This window comes from Zophobas morio, unplaced genomic scaffold (assembly GCF_036711695.1).
Source record: "Zophobas morio isolate AGI-343-1 ecotype UQ-CSIRO unplaced genomic scaffold, CSIRO_AGI_Zmor_V1 ptg000044l, whole genome shotgun sequence".
In the NCBI taxonomy this organism is placed as follows: Eukaryota; Metazoa; Arthropoda; class Insecta; order Coleoptera; family Tenebrionidae; genus Zophobas; species Zophobas morio.
The window spans coordinates 2,217,465-2,232,999 of NW_026972149.1; the positions used below are offsets into that span (position 1 = coordinate 2,217,465).

The 15,535-nt window shown below is 34.6% G+C and overlaps 1 protein-coding gene across 7 annotated transcripts; it reads left to right on the forward strand.

Annotated features, from left to right (window-relative positions):
- The first annotated feature begins 1,600 nt into the window (after nucleotides 1-1,600).
- LOC135141772 (monocarboxylate transporter 9-like) lies at nucleotides 1,601-10,806 on the forward strand. 7 transcript variants are annotated; one of them, XM_064073192.1, is made up of 9 exons: nucleotides 1,652-1,762; nucleotides 2,893-3,363; nucleotides 3,427-3,523; nucleotides 5,178-5,445; nucleotides 6,724-6,950; nucleotides 7,001-7,403; nucleotides 9,536-9,889; nucleotides 10,332-10,523; nucleotides 10,614-10,806. In XM_064073192.1, exons 3-9 carry the CDS (start codon nucleotides 3,452-3,454, stop codon nucleotides 10,742-10,744), a joined length of 1,647 nt encoding a protein of 548 aa, XP_063929262.1. In that variant the 5' UTR covers nucleotides 1,652-1,762; nucleotides 2,893-3,363; nucleotides 3,427-3,451; the 3' UTR covers nucleotides 10,745-10,806. The 7 variants fall into 7 exon arrangements, with proteins under 7 accessions (XP_063929266.1, XP_063929260.1, XP_063929262.1 ...); XM_064073194.1 differs by lacking the exon at nucleotides 1,652-1,762 and adding an exon at nucleotides 1,776-1,874; XM_064073193.1 differs by lacking the exon at nucleotides 1,652-1,762 and adding an exon at nucleotides 2,116-2,367.
- The last annotated feature ends 4,729 nt before the right edge of the window (nucleotides 10,807-15,535 follow it).

Genomic DNA, 15,535 nt, shown 5'->3' on the forward strand with positions numbered 1-15,535 from the left:
ATTTTAAATATGTTTTAAGTTCCATGTTATGAAAAGAAGTCTACACATATTAAACAAATAGGCTAAATTTAAACCCGCCCCCCCGCCCTGTCCCTATTGTGACGATTTTTTTTATTCGCCGTGAACCAAAGGGGCGGAGCTTAACTGCAAAATACTTATTTCTATGCAAAAAATTAAAACATGTTTTTGAGTATCGTGTTATTCAAAGAAAACTATGTATATTAAGAAACAAAGGCAAAATATACACCCCGCCCACCCACCCCATCTCGATTGTGATGATTTTTTTATTGTTACAAACTTAAAACACGTTTAAAATGGTACATTTTTGTAAGGAAATATGGATTTTGCAATAATTAGGCTCCGCCCCTGGGTCTGTCAACGAATGACAACTTCATTACTATTTAGATCAGGGCAGGTATGGGTGATGCTTAATCTTCGGGTTTAATTTTTTCTTAATATACATAGGGTTCTTTGAATAACACGATACTCACAAATATGTCAATTTCTTGTAGAGAACTAATAAATTATTTAAAAAATCATCACAATTGAGGTGGGGCGGGTGGGTGGGGCTTACATTTTACCTTTTTTCTTAATATGCGTAGTCGTCTTTTCAGAACAAAAAACTCGAAACATGTTTAAAATGGTAAATTCTTGATGACAAATATGGATCTTGCAATTAAGCCCCGCCCCTCGATTTGACAACGAATGAAAATTTCATCACAAATGAGAATTGAGATTGGGGAGGGCCTAATCTTTGGCTTTATTTTTTCTAAATATACACAGCATTCTTTGAATAGCACGATATTGGAAAACATGTTTTTAATTTTTCGTAGAGAATCAAGGATTTTGCATTTAAGCTCCATCCCCTTTGCTTACGACGAATAAAAAAATCGTCAGAATTGAGATAGGGCGGGTGGGCGGGGCTACATTTTGCCTTTGTTTCTTAATATGTGTAGACTTATTTCGACAACAAGAAACTTAAAACATGTCTAAAATGGTAAATTTTTGTAGTAATCAACTTAAATCCACTCCTTTAAAGACGGCAAAATTACTATCAGCGGCAACTTGGCAACGGAGTCGATAAATGACAATTTTCAGCTCTAAAAACAACAATAAGTTTAGAAATACCACTGGTAACGTCATCAAAAGATGTTCATGGAATAGTTCCAAATCTGACAAAAATCTACGATGAATTTTCTGCAAAGGACATAATTTTGGAAATTCCCAAGAAGTGGTTCAGTGGACTACATTGGAGCTCTTCAGATTCATGGTAAAATTCTGAGTTTGTTCCGAGTGTAGCACTGTGTCTAAGATTTTTTTTACTATTTGTTTCGTGCTTAAGGTCCACAGTGAGCTAAGCGCGACTAAACAATATTTTGAGTTTATCATTTGAAAAAGAGAGGAAAGTAAATTTTGTTAACGTTATACAATATTGTGTTTTATGTATTATATGGGGGGGGGGGGTGTTCGTGTTCAATAGGGTGCCAAACCATGCACTACATGTCTGTATATGATTAGTAAATGGAGTGTGCATTTGTAGCTGAAATGATGATCGGAGGTCACACAGTACTGTTTTATTGCAAATACCAGAAGATAACCTTAGTATGAGAAGGTTAGTTAAGTTTGCTCTTGCTATTCGGTTGTGTCCACTTTAGGTGCTGTACGTGTTATTACAATGACGACCCAACAAAACCGGCATGGATGGTATTTTGTTTGAGACGAACCGACAGAATGAATGTTTCGTTAATACAAATCACCGACTGTAAGTTCCCACGGGAGAATAATTACACAAAATGTTTACGTTGGTGTGTGTAATTTTGAATACGTTTATCGGTGTTACTTTTGAGATAAAACGATTTGCGATTCGGTTGCAGGTGGGTAATAGATTTGTAATAGAATCAGTTACGCAACAATAAGCAGAATTGTGTTCTACATGGAAAATTAAACATCAAACGTAAACATAAAGTGTGCATAAATCAATTCGAGGCCACTACAGTGAAGTGTGAATTCACTCGAACTTACTTTTGATGAAGTGTGATTCTGGTGTTTCCTCAAATAATATTATTAAAGATGTTTAACGTTAATTTCCTACAGGCATTAGTCTTGGGTAAGTAAGTACTCCAAACTTGGCGAATAACCCAATTAGGAGTTGTCTTTGATAAATCTACTCACAGAGTCGAAAATTTTAATTGGAGGAAGTTACCGATAATAACGTACACAACACTTCTTGTTCTTGATTTTCGTAAAGGTTGAGCGATAACAGAATTAGTAATAATAATAGTGTGGTTCGGCGGGGTCACATCAGAGTTCTAAGTTTAATAGCAGTTACGGAAGTTATGTGGAAAGACGTGTTGTGATCGAAAAAGGGTAAGTATGTTAGTAGTTCAGTAGATGGCTCATGGCATTCGTATTCATGAATTCTTCAACATTTCCGTTAATAGTATTAAATAGTCATTAAAGTGAATTCGGTTTGGTATTAAAACAATATACCAATACGTGTGCTATCTGAACGAAACGATGTAAGTGAATACCCAGCTTCAATCTATACACTTTTCACTTTTTTATTTGTTTAGTACTATCTATAGATAAACTTAATTAGCAATCAGAACCTCAAAACAGGTATCAATAAACACTTCACTGTAGATAACACTAATAACAGTTTCATATCAACTGTAACGATGATCAGTAGGTGACAATACTCTGTAGTGTGCAACCGCATGTGAACGGTGTTAAGGTTACCTACCTACTTCTGACACGAAATTTAGTAACCTGTTTTCCCAGAAAGCAAAAACAATAACAATCTGTTTAGTAGTTTCCTTCCAACGTTGATGTTTGCATGCTACAATACAGTCGTCTTGTTTGAATAAATCAATACATTTGTGGTTGTTCTAGCGGTACGTAGATGGCAGAAGAAACCCCGGACGTTGCCATGTCGGTTCAAATCCGTTTAACACATCAGTTTGAAATTCAATAAACACGAGCGAAATTCAATCAATTAAAAGATAAACGAAATTATAAAATTGTTTTGTAATCCGCACATAATCCTAGAATAAACCGCATCAGCATCGTCATAATTCAAAGGCAAATTATAAATCATATTGTCGGCTCTTATAGTGAGAAATAATGCAGAAACAATGTAACTGGGGATAGTGAATTGACAGATCATTAATAACTGTAGGGCCATAACTTTAACATACATTGCCAGGGCGGAGACTTTTTCTGGTGTTTCTTATAAATGGCACTGTTGCCAAATTAAATATATGTAGCGACGGTACACCGTTCCCAATCCGCTACACTGTAAAACTTAATTGCGACAATTAAGATTTGTGATACCTCACTATTCTATCGCAGTTATGCGATAAGGTGAGTTTGATTAAGTGTGCATCACGTGATACATTCACCAACGTGTGTGATTTATGTTATTAGTGCTCCGGTACCCTGTGATGTCACGATGAACACCGAAAACAAAGTTCCCGATGGAGGATGGGGGTGGGCAGTTGTTGCTGGAACTGCGATAATTAATGTAAGTTGGCAACCTCAGATTTTTTTATTGGTTCATTTCATCCCACGCTGGAAAAAGTCTGATTTACCCTCTTCAGGGTGGTGAGTTAGTGATATCCTCATTAGGGAGAAACTTAATTTGAAAAAGTATACCATTGTTAATGACCCAAAGGGCCCTTCGTGGCCACTCTTGAAAATTTTTGCAGCGCTTAAATGAAAATCATTTTTAATAAAACTTCTTCTCGATGGCTGTCCAGGAGATAATCCGCTTTACAAGTGGAATCCGTATTAATTTGATGAAGCAATTGCACCACACGCGATTATGATTCGTAAGACTTTTATCGAAATTTAAATTATTGAAATTGTTTATTCGTGTGTATACAGATCACTGATGTGTGAGAGGTAATGAGAAATTCTAAAAGATTTTATATATTCTGGCTACTTCGTACGTGGTTGAAATTTATGATAGAAAAAATGACAGGTTCAAGTTATGCCACTTACAATGACATCATAACGTCGTCACTTTATGTTTTTTTTGGTTTAATTTTTGATCCGACAGAAATATCTACTTTATCGCTTTTAAGATAAGAAAAATTTAAATTGAATGCATAACTATGTAGTCATTACAATGCTAAAAATACTACTATTTATTTTTTGTCTTTCTCGGCGATAAAACGGTTGATTTACGTTCAAAATAGTAGATGTCAAGTAGTTAGTGATACAAAGGTGGACATTTGTTGAGATAACTTAGTTCAGTGTATCGTTATCTCTGTCTACTTTAACCACAAATATAATGAAGATACTCACAAACATTTCTTTTCCATGAAACTTGCACTTATAGGGCTAAAAGTTAACGTGTTCAAAATTCCCCACGTCACCGTATTACTCACGCAGAGGTGATACGTTTTAAGCTTGTAATTTGCCCTAGGAGGTTTTCGTTTTTTATTATTTTTGCGTATAAATATATTATAAACGTAATAAAAAAGGGTCAAAACGGTGCTACAAAACAAATTAGTAGCTTTATTGTTTCCTAATTAGGTCCGCTATCATGCGTGAAATGACTATGTTGTAGAATTTTGAGGACACCGTTCATATTTTTCCTAAAAAAAAAATCTGTTAGGGTGCTACTAGAACGTAACAGTGAATTTGTAATTTTTTGCTTAAAGTAAGCTGTTTCAAAAATCTCTAAAACAGTGATTTAAATCGCAGTTTTATCTTTTTGGTCTGACGGTTGTTGACTTTTAAAATAAATAACTTTATGCAACCTAATCATAACGTGACTAATACGTATTGTTTGAACAAGATTCTTCTTAGTTTTATTGATTAGCGGAAAGTGAAGCTTAGGAATTTTTCGTACTATTTCTGTGCTTAAATCGGTTTAAAATCGCAAAAATCTATCCATCACTCACACCCTCGTACGAAACGTAGGGATAGTGTAGAACAAGCGTACGAATATGTTATGCAAAACACGATAAGTAACTCTATAAAAAATGAAATTTTCATTTTAGAGCAGCGATCTCATTGTGATTCAGTAAAACCCCGAGACATTTTCGCGCAAGTGTTTACCAGGTATGAGTGTGCTTTCTATTTTCACAAGCAGACTAGCCATCAGACGATTATTTACTTTTATCAAGCGTCTGCTCTTGGATGTTGCAGTAAAGTGATTTCTTTTTTAGATATTTAACCAATCGCTTTTGTCGATATTTGGTTTAATTTTCGGGCCGAAGCTGGAGAGCATAGCTGGAACGACGGGAGTGACGACAGTAATGAGTCTTAACTGTACTGTTAGCAACTTCTCAGGATTTCTAATCAGTCCACTTTCTAAATATTTTAGTACAAAACAAATAACTCAAATTGGCGTTCTCTTAGTCTCAGCAGGATTAGCTATGTCAACGTATACAAGAAGTTACACGAGAGTCACTTTAGGATATGGAGTGTTGACAGGTAATTGATGCTTAAAAAAAAGTTGCTTTATATTTGTACTCATTTAGTGTACGTTTTCTTTGAAGTTTGGTCTGAATGTTCTTACGTGCCTAGAAGTTCTTAATACTTTGTAATAATGAGAAATATTTTATCTAAAATTACGCGTTTGTTTCAAAGCTCGTTAATCCTTCTTAACAATTGTAACAGCGGAGCATAAGTAGCCGGCTTCTTATAAGCTGTTCAATTGAAGGATTAAAATTACCTCAGTGAAGTTATCTCTGCGATAATTGCATGTGATACTGCACACAAACTATAATTAATATATTGTTCTGTGCCCATATGCATCACCATAATTAATGTACTAATTTCATTAAACTACACAGAGTCGCTTTACATAAACCATTTGATCTACCCCTTTACCCAAGCGACACATCCGTGAAATATATTCCGTTACAAAAAAAAAAAACCTAAAATTTCTCAACGACGCAAACATTATTATAATCGTTTCGTAAACTTGTTCACTAGAGTAACATCTTTAAGTTGCATCACATAACTCAAAAGAGCCGCAGGTTCTTTACCAACAGTATGGTGGTTTTCACAGTTGTTTTAACAAGTTGTGGCGGCACAATAATACGTAGTAGTAAGCGAGGAAAGATAAGCTCCTCTGTAGTCTAGTGGTAAAGGCACCCGCCCGGCAAAGTTATCATAAGATTCGTTCGTCTGATCCGGTTATTGCAATTCGTAGAAAATATCGTTTAGTTAAGTTTCTTACGTGCACACTCTCGACAAGCGTTATCGCTATTCGTATTAAATTACGAGTATTTAGAAATGCAGTTTAGTTAAGCGATTACAATCATACTTTATTAGTGTAATTTAACATAACGGTTAATATATTTTAAAACAACTTTCCGACTTTTAATATATCAAATATTTGAAGAGACGGTTTTGATAAGTGGCCAAGTTGAATGGGATTTTTTTAAAAATCAATTGTCGATTGTTTTGTACAGCCAGCTAGGTGCTAGCTATGTTATTTTTGGTGGCTGTTGACCTTTAACCTCGCACGTTGTGTTTATAAAGCTTTTTATAGTTACAAGATAAACCTTATCGTTTTATATCTGTACAAAATCTGTCGTAGATTTAAGTTCGTCGATACCAAAGTTAACATTTTATGGCTGATTTTACCTCAGATGTTTGCCTGTTAACAACGCTGTTGTAATTTTTGTTGCTATAGCTACACGTGTCTACTCTTATTGCTACATATAGCAGTTATGTAACGTTTTGATGTTTTCGCTTTTTCAGGTTTAGGCCTAGGCTTGATAGCGTCGTCGACGTTTCTAATAATCAATTCCTACTTTAGCAAAAATAAGAGTTTGGCGGTGGGTCTGTCCATGGCTGGTACCAGTATAGGCCAGATGGGTATGCCTCCAGTGGTGGCCCACTTGATCCAGCACTATAGCTACGATGGTACGATTTTCATTCTGTCGGCTTTGAGTCTACACGGACTGATCGGATCGATGTTTTTTAATGTGAGTTGTTAAAATAGTTGTATTTGCTTTCTAACAATCTTTATTGATAGCCGGTTAGTGAACACGTGTCAATAAGGAAGAGACGAGAAACAAAGAGCTTCTTCTCACGACTTCGCGACAGGATTAGTTGTCGGAGAAACCGAAACTCAGTTGTTATAGGAAATAATCTGCCGTTAAACGAGAACCATTCTGAAGTAGAACATAAGTACGCTAATAATAATATTGATAGAGAAGCAAATTTAATTAAAGCGGAAATAGGAAATAAAGAGGCTGTGATATGTAATGAATACAAAACAGAGAATAAGGAGACGGTTGATATTATCAATGAAAGTCAAAAAGGTGGAGATGAAGGTGTGATGTCTAATAATTTACAAACTGGGGCCGCTGACAAATTTCAGTCTTCTGCATCTGACAACGAAAACAACGAAGCCGAGGAAAAAGAAAGGATGTTAAGTAAGGTTTATTTTATTTACGCAAAAAGTTCGAAACTGGTTTTTTATTAATTAGAGTGCAGTGAAGAATCATAGGTTGAAATTTTTAATGCGCTAGCGGTCCATTAGTGAAATTTTTGTTGTTTTCGACGAAAAAGCTTCAGCAGCTGAAGGAAAATCAGTCGGTTAGGTGATGAAATATTCACGGCCAAGCTAATAAAAAATATTCATGAATATCCTGCATAAAAAAGGGTGGTAAACCTGTTCCATTACTGCGAGCTGTACTCACATGCCATGTATTCTATTAAGTTTAACGCTGTTGTAAATGCATAAAATCTTTTCTTTACGCCGGTTTTACGTCTATTCTCAATTACGTGTCGCTTAATAACGACATTTTAATCAACTCTTCGCGACTATTTTTCCCCGTTGTTGTGCAAAATCACTTCAAGTAGCAGAATCGGCAAAATGAAACGAGTTTGTAATTTAATTCATCATGTTTTAATCTTACCATTTTACAATTTATTTTAGAAAATTGATTATCTTCGGTTCTTTACTTGAATAAATAATTCTGTTACGCCAGTTTTCCTTGATGAGCCAGGCAATTTATTATATCACCATCCCAAGTGTCTACCCGGAAAAAACTCTTTCAATGCCTGAATTAAACATCTTCTGTTTTCACTTATTACAAAATTGAGCGTAATCAAGTTGCAACTTCATTCCGGCATGAGCGAGAAACAGATCTCATTTCGTTTGTTAATAAAATAGGGGTATAGTGGTTTAAAAGAAAAACTTTTCCTCGTAAACAACTCCTCTCACATTCAAAGCCATTGTTTACAAGAACTATAAATTTCGTCAAATTATTGAGCTAGATTTTACTTGTTTTGTATTCTGCTCTTTCAAGACATTCGCACAGCTTTTTCACAGTAAATTTTCATACACGCATTCGGAAGCTAATTTCACCACCTACAATAAGTCGCCTTCTGTTAGATTTTATTCCACATTACTTAACAAGATTTTTTAATAAAATAATAAATAATAAGGACTTTCCCCTTTATTTCCGTCTCTGTTCTCCAAAATGCGCCGCCGAAATCCTTGCATTGAAACCGAGAAATGCGCAGAGAGGGCACATTTTTACACGAAGCTTTGTAATTAATTTTTAAAATTCCTCTTTTTAAATCGCGATTCTTTGACTCGAAGCGGCGTATCCTATTGTGTTATCATCTTCAAAATAAAGTTCTAAAGTTAAAGTTAAGAAATCTTTGCAAAATTATCAGCTTAGAGATCGAGATTTGAGATTTTAAAATCGCAACGTGTCGGATTTTCCAGATGTAAAAGTTGAAACTTTAAAAATTGCCTGCGAAATCGATACCGAAGAATCTACATTTTAAACGGACGGAGTCTAAGATTTAGAACTCACACATCGAATTAGGTCGAAGCTCTAGCAAAAGGGTCGAACGTCCTGATTTAAAAATACCACGCGTTCGGATTCTAAAACAGAAATCTCAAAATTTAAAAGTTGAATCTTCGATGTTAAAAATTCCAACTACGTTTTGAGATTTACAAGTCAGAATGTATGTGATGAATGTGATAATTTTTTTAATTTTTATATTTTTGAATAACGTATTTTTAACAATCAATATCTCTCAACAAGTTTTAAGAAACCGAAAGTGTGTATAGCTATTGTAATGAAGTAAAACCTCCCATTAACGCACCCTCTTAACAGCGGACGCGGACAGTAAAATTTGGTACCATTTTAATAAGTTTCATAGAAATTTACCTCTACACAACTGACATATTTGTTTGTTAACAAGATTTTACCTGTTAAACAGCTCAGGTACTGTTAACGGATTAACTAATTTTGAGTACCGTCCGCGGTACCCCATTATGACATGGTTTTCTTGTTAATCCATTTAATCCATTGTAGGGTTTACCGGTTTTCCCAAAAATGAATTTTAAAATTGTATGTTAAATCCTTTCAAATGATTGCCGCCAGTAATTCATTATTCTGTCCAGCTGTCCGTTGTAGAGAGGTTTTGCTGTATATCAACGTTTGAGTGAAAATAACTTTGAAATTTAACAATTTGACAAATGTAAAATCAAAAGCTGAATCAGTAGTGATTTTCGTAATACCCGTTTTATAATTATTTTTTTTAGTTGAAGATTCCACCGAACCGGTGCCAGAGCCCGAACGTAAGAAGCCCACCACTTGTTGGAAAAAATTTGTCGGACTGTTTGATCTCCACATTCTCCTAGACCCAACGTTTGTCCACATTATGATAGGTCTCTCGTTTGCATACACCACCAGTATCTCCTTCAGCACCTTCTTCCCTCTCTTTCTAACAGAAGACTTGGATATGACAATAATCGATGCGTCGACGTGTATGTCAGTTTTGTCTTTTATGGACTTCATCGGCAGAATCGTGGTCCCTTTAATAACCAAACGTATGGAGATTACCCACAGGAATATTTTTATTATTGGATCGTTTGCCCTGGCCTTCTGTAGATCATGTACGGTTATTAAAAATTTCCAGCTAAAATTTATCGCCGGAAAGTATTATCATGATAATTTTACTTTAACTGCTAATAGATTAGTGCGACCCTAAGTACTTCGTGGGGTCCTTATTAATACTATAATGGATAACAATAAAACGACATATCATATTTTAATTATCTGACTGGTAATGGGAACTGTACCAAAGCGGATCTAGCTTGTGTTTACTATTTGGTGTTCTGGGTCGTAATATGTGAATTATTATTTGGGCCTGCATTGTTATTTATTATTTGTGCCAGTTTGAGTTATATATAACATATTTTCGATTCATTTAAAAAAGTTGTTTGATGCTGTTATGGTTACTTGTGTATCACATAATCGATATTATTCTGGCTGGTAAATTTTAGCGGATGCACTTTTTTATTGTTTGTTATAAAATTTAAGTTAGGAATGTTTTAGTATTGGTTCTTCAGACTACATTCACGATGTTAATTGTTTTCTCAGCTGTATGCGGACTCGCCAGAGCTGCAACAGTTATAAACCAAAATCTTGTTATCGCCGAATACTCTAAAGAGGCACACGTTTCATCTGCTGTGGGTCTCAACATGGTTTCTAAAGGAGTCTTTGTCTTAACTATCGGAAGATTGTTAGGTAAGTTTCTCCGGATTAGTTCAGTGCGCTGCAGCGTGTCTTAATTAAATTTTTTAAAATGGAAACCTGACGTGTGAATCTTATTTCCAGGCATGTACAAAGATTCCGCTCATAATTTCGCCGGATGCATCCACATTTTGAATATAATTTCAATGGGAGTCGTCATTTCGTGGACAATGGAACTCATTTTCAAATGCACGTGCAGAAAAAAAACGACTTGAACTAGCTAAATATATAGTACTTATTTAAATTTGTTACTTAAAATATAACGAACTGAAATCGCTGTGTTATTGATTTCCTTCCCCCGCAAAATGATTCTATTATTCCCACAATTAGTCAGTTTGAAATACACATAACCTCGATCTGCATGTAAAGCGCGTTGGATAGGTGTGAAAGATTATAAACATGTGTTTATTTTAACGTGGATGAATAAAACATTTCATCGGGCGCCCTTCAAACTCCGCTATGACAGCATATTGTGTAAACTGCTTGTGGTCAAAACTCTAATCAAACACCACGAATACTGCTATAAAAATTCTAATTTGTTCAACTCCGGAACAACTATTGATAGAATTTGTCTTCGTGGAAACGTAACTTAAAAATAAAAGTTGAGATTAAAACCGGTTTGGACAGGACAGAAATATACTGCAGATGATGTCTCCAAACTTTTGTAATAGAAAACGGTCGCGATGTTTTTTATCAAAATTTTATGTACACACTTCCGTGAATAACTATTGCTTCATAAAATTTACCTGAGATGAAAGCTTACAAAAAATGCATTAGGTGTGCGGTTTATGGTAATTTATGTACACATATTTCTTGCTCCAAAAGTGCGTTTCAGGCGGACTAACTCAGCCACGATGCACATGATATCATTATTTATGAGTTATGACGTGCGGAGAGTAACGCTATTTAAGTATTTCTTACTCTCCACGGTTTTAACCGATTTAAGTCGAATTGTGATTTTTAAATTTCTGCTCTGGTCAACTAGAGCACAAATTTAAAAAATCACACTATAGATATTCCATTTATTAATCCGTATTTAGAAGACGTGGGAACATGCACGGCTGTGGTTTTCACCCGGTTTAAGCCCCAAGAAGACAAATTCCATTTCATTACTAGTAAATGCATTAATTATTTTTCCGTTTTACAATTAAATGCTGAACCAGGAACAAGCATCGACAGGAACCTCATCTCCACGACACCCTATTACAATAATAGAAAATAACTGAAACTCCAAATTAACTGTTTTGACAGTTCACAATGTAATCTTGGTTTTGCCGCTAACAATAACAACAGTTCATAATCCATACGTCTGTGGCGGCGACACCGCAGTGTGCGTTCGTTTACACAGTAACATAATGATAATAATAATAATACTAAATTTATTTACCACACGACATTCACTAAGTATGTACATGGCAATTAAAATTATAAGAAAAAAAAAACTATCGCAATAAAGTGAACACAAAATATATAGTAATAATAATAATGCCAAATAAATATCACGAACAAGATCTTCCTCGGTATTGTAGTAATAATGGATTAGAAAAATTTTTTATTGCACTTCAAATTTTTGAATTTGTTTGAATTTTGTCATTGTTGTTGTTATTATATTTAGAAAAAAATTGAATATTAAAATATAAAAACAAGGGTTGCAGTGAAATATGCTCGGTTTTTCGTGATTGTCTGCAAAAAGAATATCATGAGAAGCTGTAATCCTATGAAGCAGATCATTTATATATATCAAGAATAGCAGAGGACCTAGTAGTGAACTCTGCGGGACTTGTGCTACTTAGCGTAGCTTTAGACCAAACATTATCATCGATGGCGACTACTTGGGAGCTGTTTTTTTAGAAAAAAAATTATGAACGAGAAATCTGTGGCTACCACTGTTACTACCAAACAACGAATGGTAAATTTTGGTTTTATAGTCTTTTCGTAATAGTTGACAATTCATCGAGTGAACTCCAAAGTTGAAAAAGTGATCTTAAATAAAAATTAAAATTTTGAATGGAATGCGAAGAAGTGTAGCGACAGCGGCACGAAGGGCTTCTGTTCGTGAAAACCTATTCCCCCCTGCACAGCCACAATACTCGGATTCTTAGGCTTATGTGCATCCCCGCAAACGTTGCAGTTACCTAAATGGCCTGATTAAGGGTGAAAATCCGGTGTTGCAGATAAACTTTCACATGAAAACGGCAAGGAGAGCAAACTAGAAGAATTCGGTTAGGGTTAAAATCTCCCATAATTGGCAAAGCCAAATTAATATTACAGCAAAAAAACAGCAAAATTTAAATTCTGCCACGCAACAATTTCAAACAACAAGAGTTTACATGAGGTTATTTTATGCATTAATTCTGAAGTCTAACGAGTATTCATCGTGAACCGATTCAACGGATGCGCATACAACATAAACAGATCATATACGAACTAAACACAACACAAACATTAAATGCAGTAGACATCAAAATAATGCCACAAATGAACTATTATTAACTTTTAAGTGAGAAGATATCAAGTGTGAATAATAACTTAAGTAAAATCATGCAGAACTTGACGATAGATTATTTTATATAAAAAAATGGGTGAATAAGTGAATTTCCTGTTACAGGTTTTATATCAACATCTTGATTGTATTAGATCCGCGAACAGTTAAAAACCATGAATTTACAATCAATAAAAGCAAAAATTACACAAGTCAAAGTTTTATACATTCCAGATTAGCAAATCATGAATATATCGATATTACATCAAATACGCCTGTCGAATGCGGTGTCGAGTGCGATTCATTTTGTTTAAAAAGTGCTCTTTCATAAAATTACAAACTTAATTTTACATAACCTTAATTTTAACACCTGTTTTCACTGCACTCACTAAACAAGAATTGCCCCAAGAACTCTTTCTAAAAGTATCTGCGTTGCCCTATATTCCAATCCTCTTATCCTAAGTTTTGAAAACATGCATGGTTGTCTACAGCTCTGTGGAGAATTGTTGTTACAGTTTGATTTTTCCAAAATCTGGATGTGTAATAAAGACGGATTCATAAACCACAAGTATAGAAATATGTTATTTTCTAAATCTGAAATAGGATTTACTTTCCAAAATTCTGAGATGACTATCTACACAAAAAAAATCATGCTAATCGATAAAATAGCTTCGGAAATGATCTGTCCGATAAAATCGCCTGCCGACGACGGACAAACAAAAAACGGAGGACCTGTGTTTTTATATTCTAGGAGTTACCAAAGATCGAAATAATATGAAATTAGTCATTAGTCAAATTGTGATGATTATTTTTCCTTATCAATTAAAAATTTTAAGTAATTCATACGCTTTCTTTGAAACCACATTAGCTACTTCTTTAGTTACTGTCGTATGAATTATTAAAAAGCATTCAGTTCCAATATTACGTCAGTAAATTTGCTCCTAAATCACCTAATCCCAGCATAAAAAGGCTTGTAATAAAATATGGCGAGAGCACTTTAACGTATCTGTCATAATAAAAAACAGCATTAAAATAACCATCGTATTTGCTGGCGAATAATTTATTTTCAACTTTAACTTCATAGCGAAGTATCTAAATCCATTCCAATAACGCGTTATAAAACGCGGTTATCGCGACCAGCCAAAAGCCGTTGATGATTTTTGACACTTTTAACATATCTGGAGACACGTTTCTTAATATTACAGCTGTAAAATATTGCGGCGAGTGAAAAAGAGCCCGAAAATGGCTGAAAATAAATTTTACGTGCTGAAAGTGAACTTACAGTGGGAAAAATGTTACACACATAAAGAAACATTTTGAACAAGTACAAGAATGATATTTCTTTAGCGATTTGTCTTACGTCTGCCTTGTTCTAAATCGCCGTGTTTACAGGGAATAATTTCGTAACCCGTTTTAGGAGGAAGTGAAGTCTTGCAAAATAATTAAAGGACTAAAATATATTTTATTAATTAAACTGTATGACTAAATTTGTTTTAATTAAATCTGAATGAATGCACTTTATCTGCCCGGTTTCAAAGGGTGTTTATTTAACTTGAGATGCAGGAAAAGTCAGTCTGGTTGTTTGCTTTCAGCGAAACTTGGAAGCGGAATTTTATAAAGAATATTGCGTACACTTTGTGGAGCTGATAACATCGAGGTGGTCAAACACGTATAATTTATAGCGAATGCAAAAGGCAAAATTTGTATTTCCTGAAAGCTGTCTGCTAACCGTAAAGTCAGTTTCATTAAACGTCACGAAAATCCGACGGTATAACTTCTTTGAATACAATAGAAATCGGCGTGGATAAAACTTAACCATTTATTTCTTAAATGTTTCGCAATCGAGGTCGTTCTGGAATACCCATAGAGACTTTCACTTCCAGGCCGCGCGGGCGCCGTCACCGGCGATGAGTCACTCATCATCCCCGCACATACTAGAACCCATAGGCGTCGTACTGCGATTTGGTAAATGACTGATTTTACATTTACGCTACGTTTCATGCGAAAAAGTGGGTATGCGTTCTATTATGAGCATGCATTTCCCAACTTTTTATTGAACCTTTACTATTATTTCATGAAAATAAATATATTATTCTCTGTTTGTAAAAAACTAAATTTGCATTATACATCCAAGCTCACTACAGATCGATATATTTTGGTACTTGTACTGATAAAATAATTTTATATTTAAAAATAGACTGTTATTTTCAATTAAACACTTATAGTTTTTGTTTGTATGCAAATGAAACTTTTGCCATACAATGAAATGGGTTCAATGGTTGACGATCCAATAAAAATGAATGAAAATTACCGCTCGCCTGAATTAACAAATATGTATTTTTACTAAGTTAAAACTGTTGTCTTTACATGACATTATACTAAATCCGGAAGGTGGTAACTGCTCTCCGGCTTCAAAAACTTTCTGTGCCATGTATTAAATTTACTTAAATCTACGAAGTTTCCCCGACGTCCGCACGTTGATCTCTGTTATTTATTTACATGCAAACTAAGTTTTACAATTTTA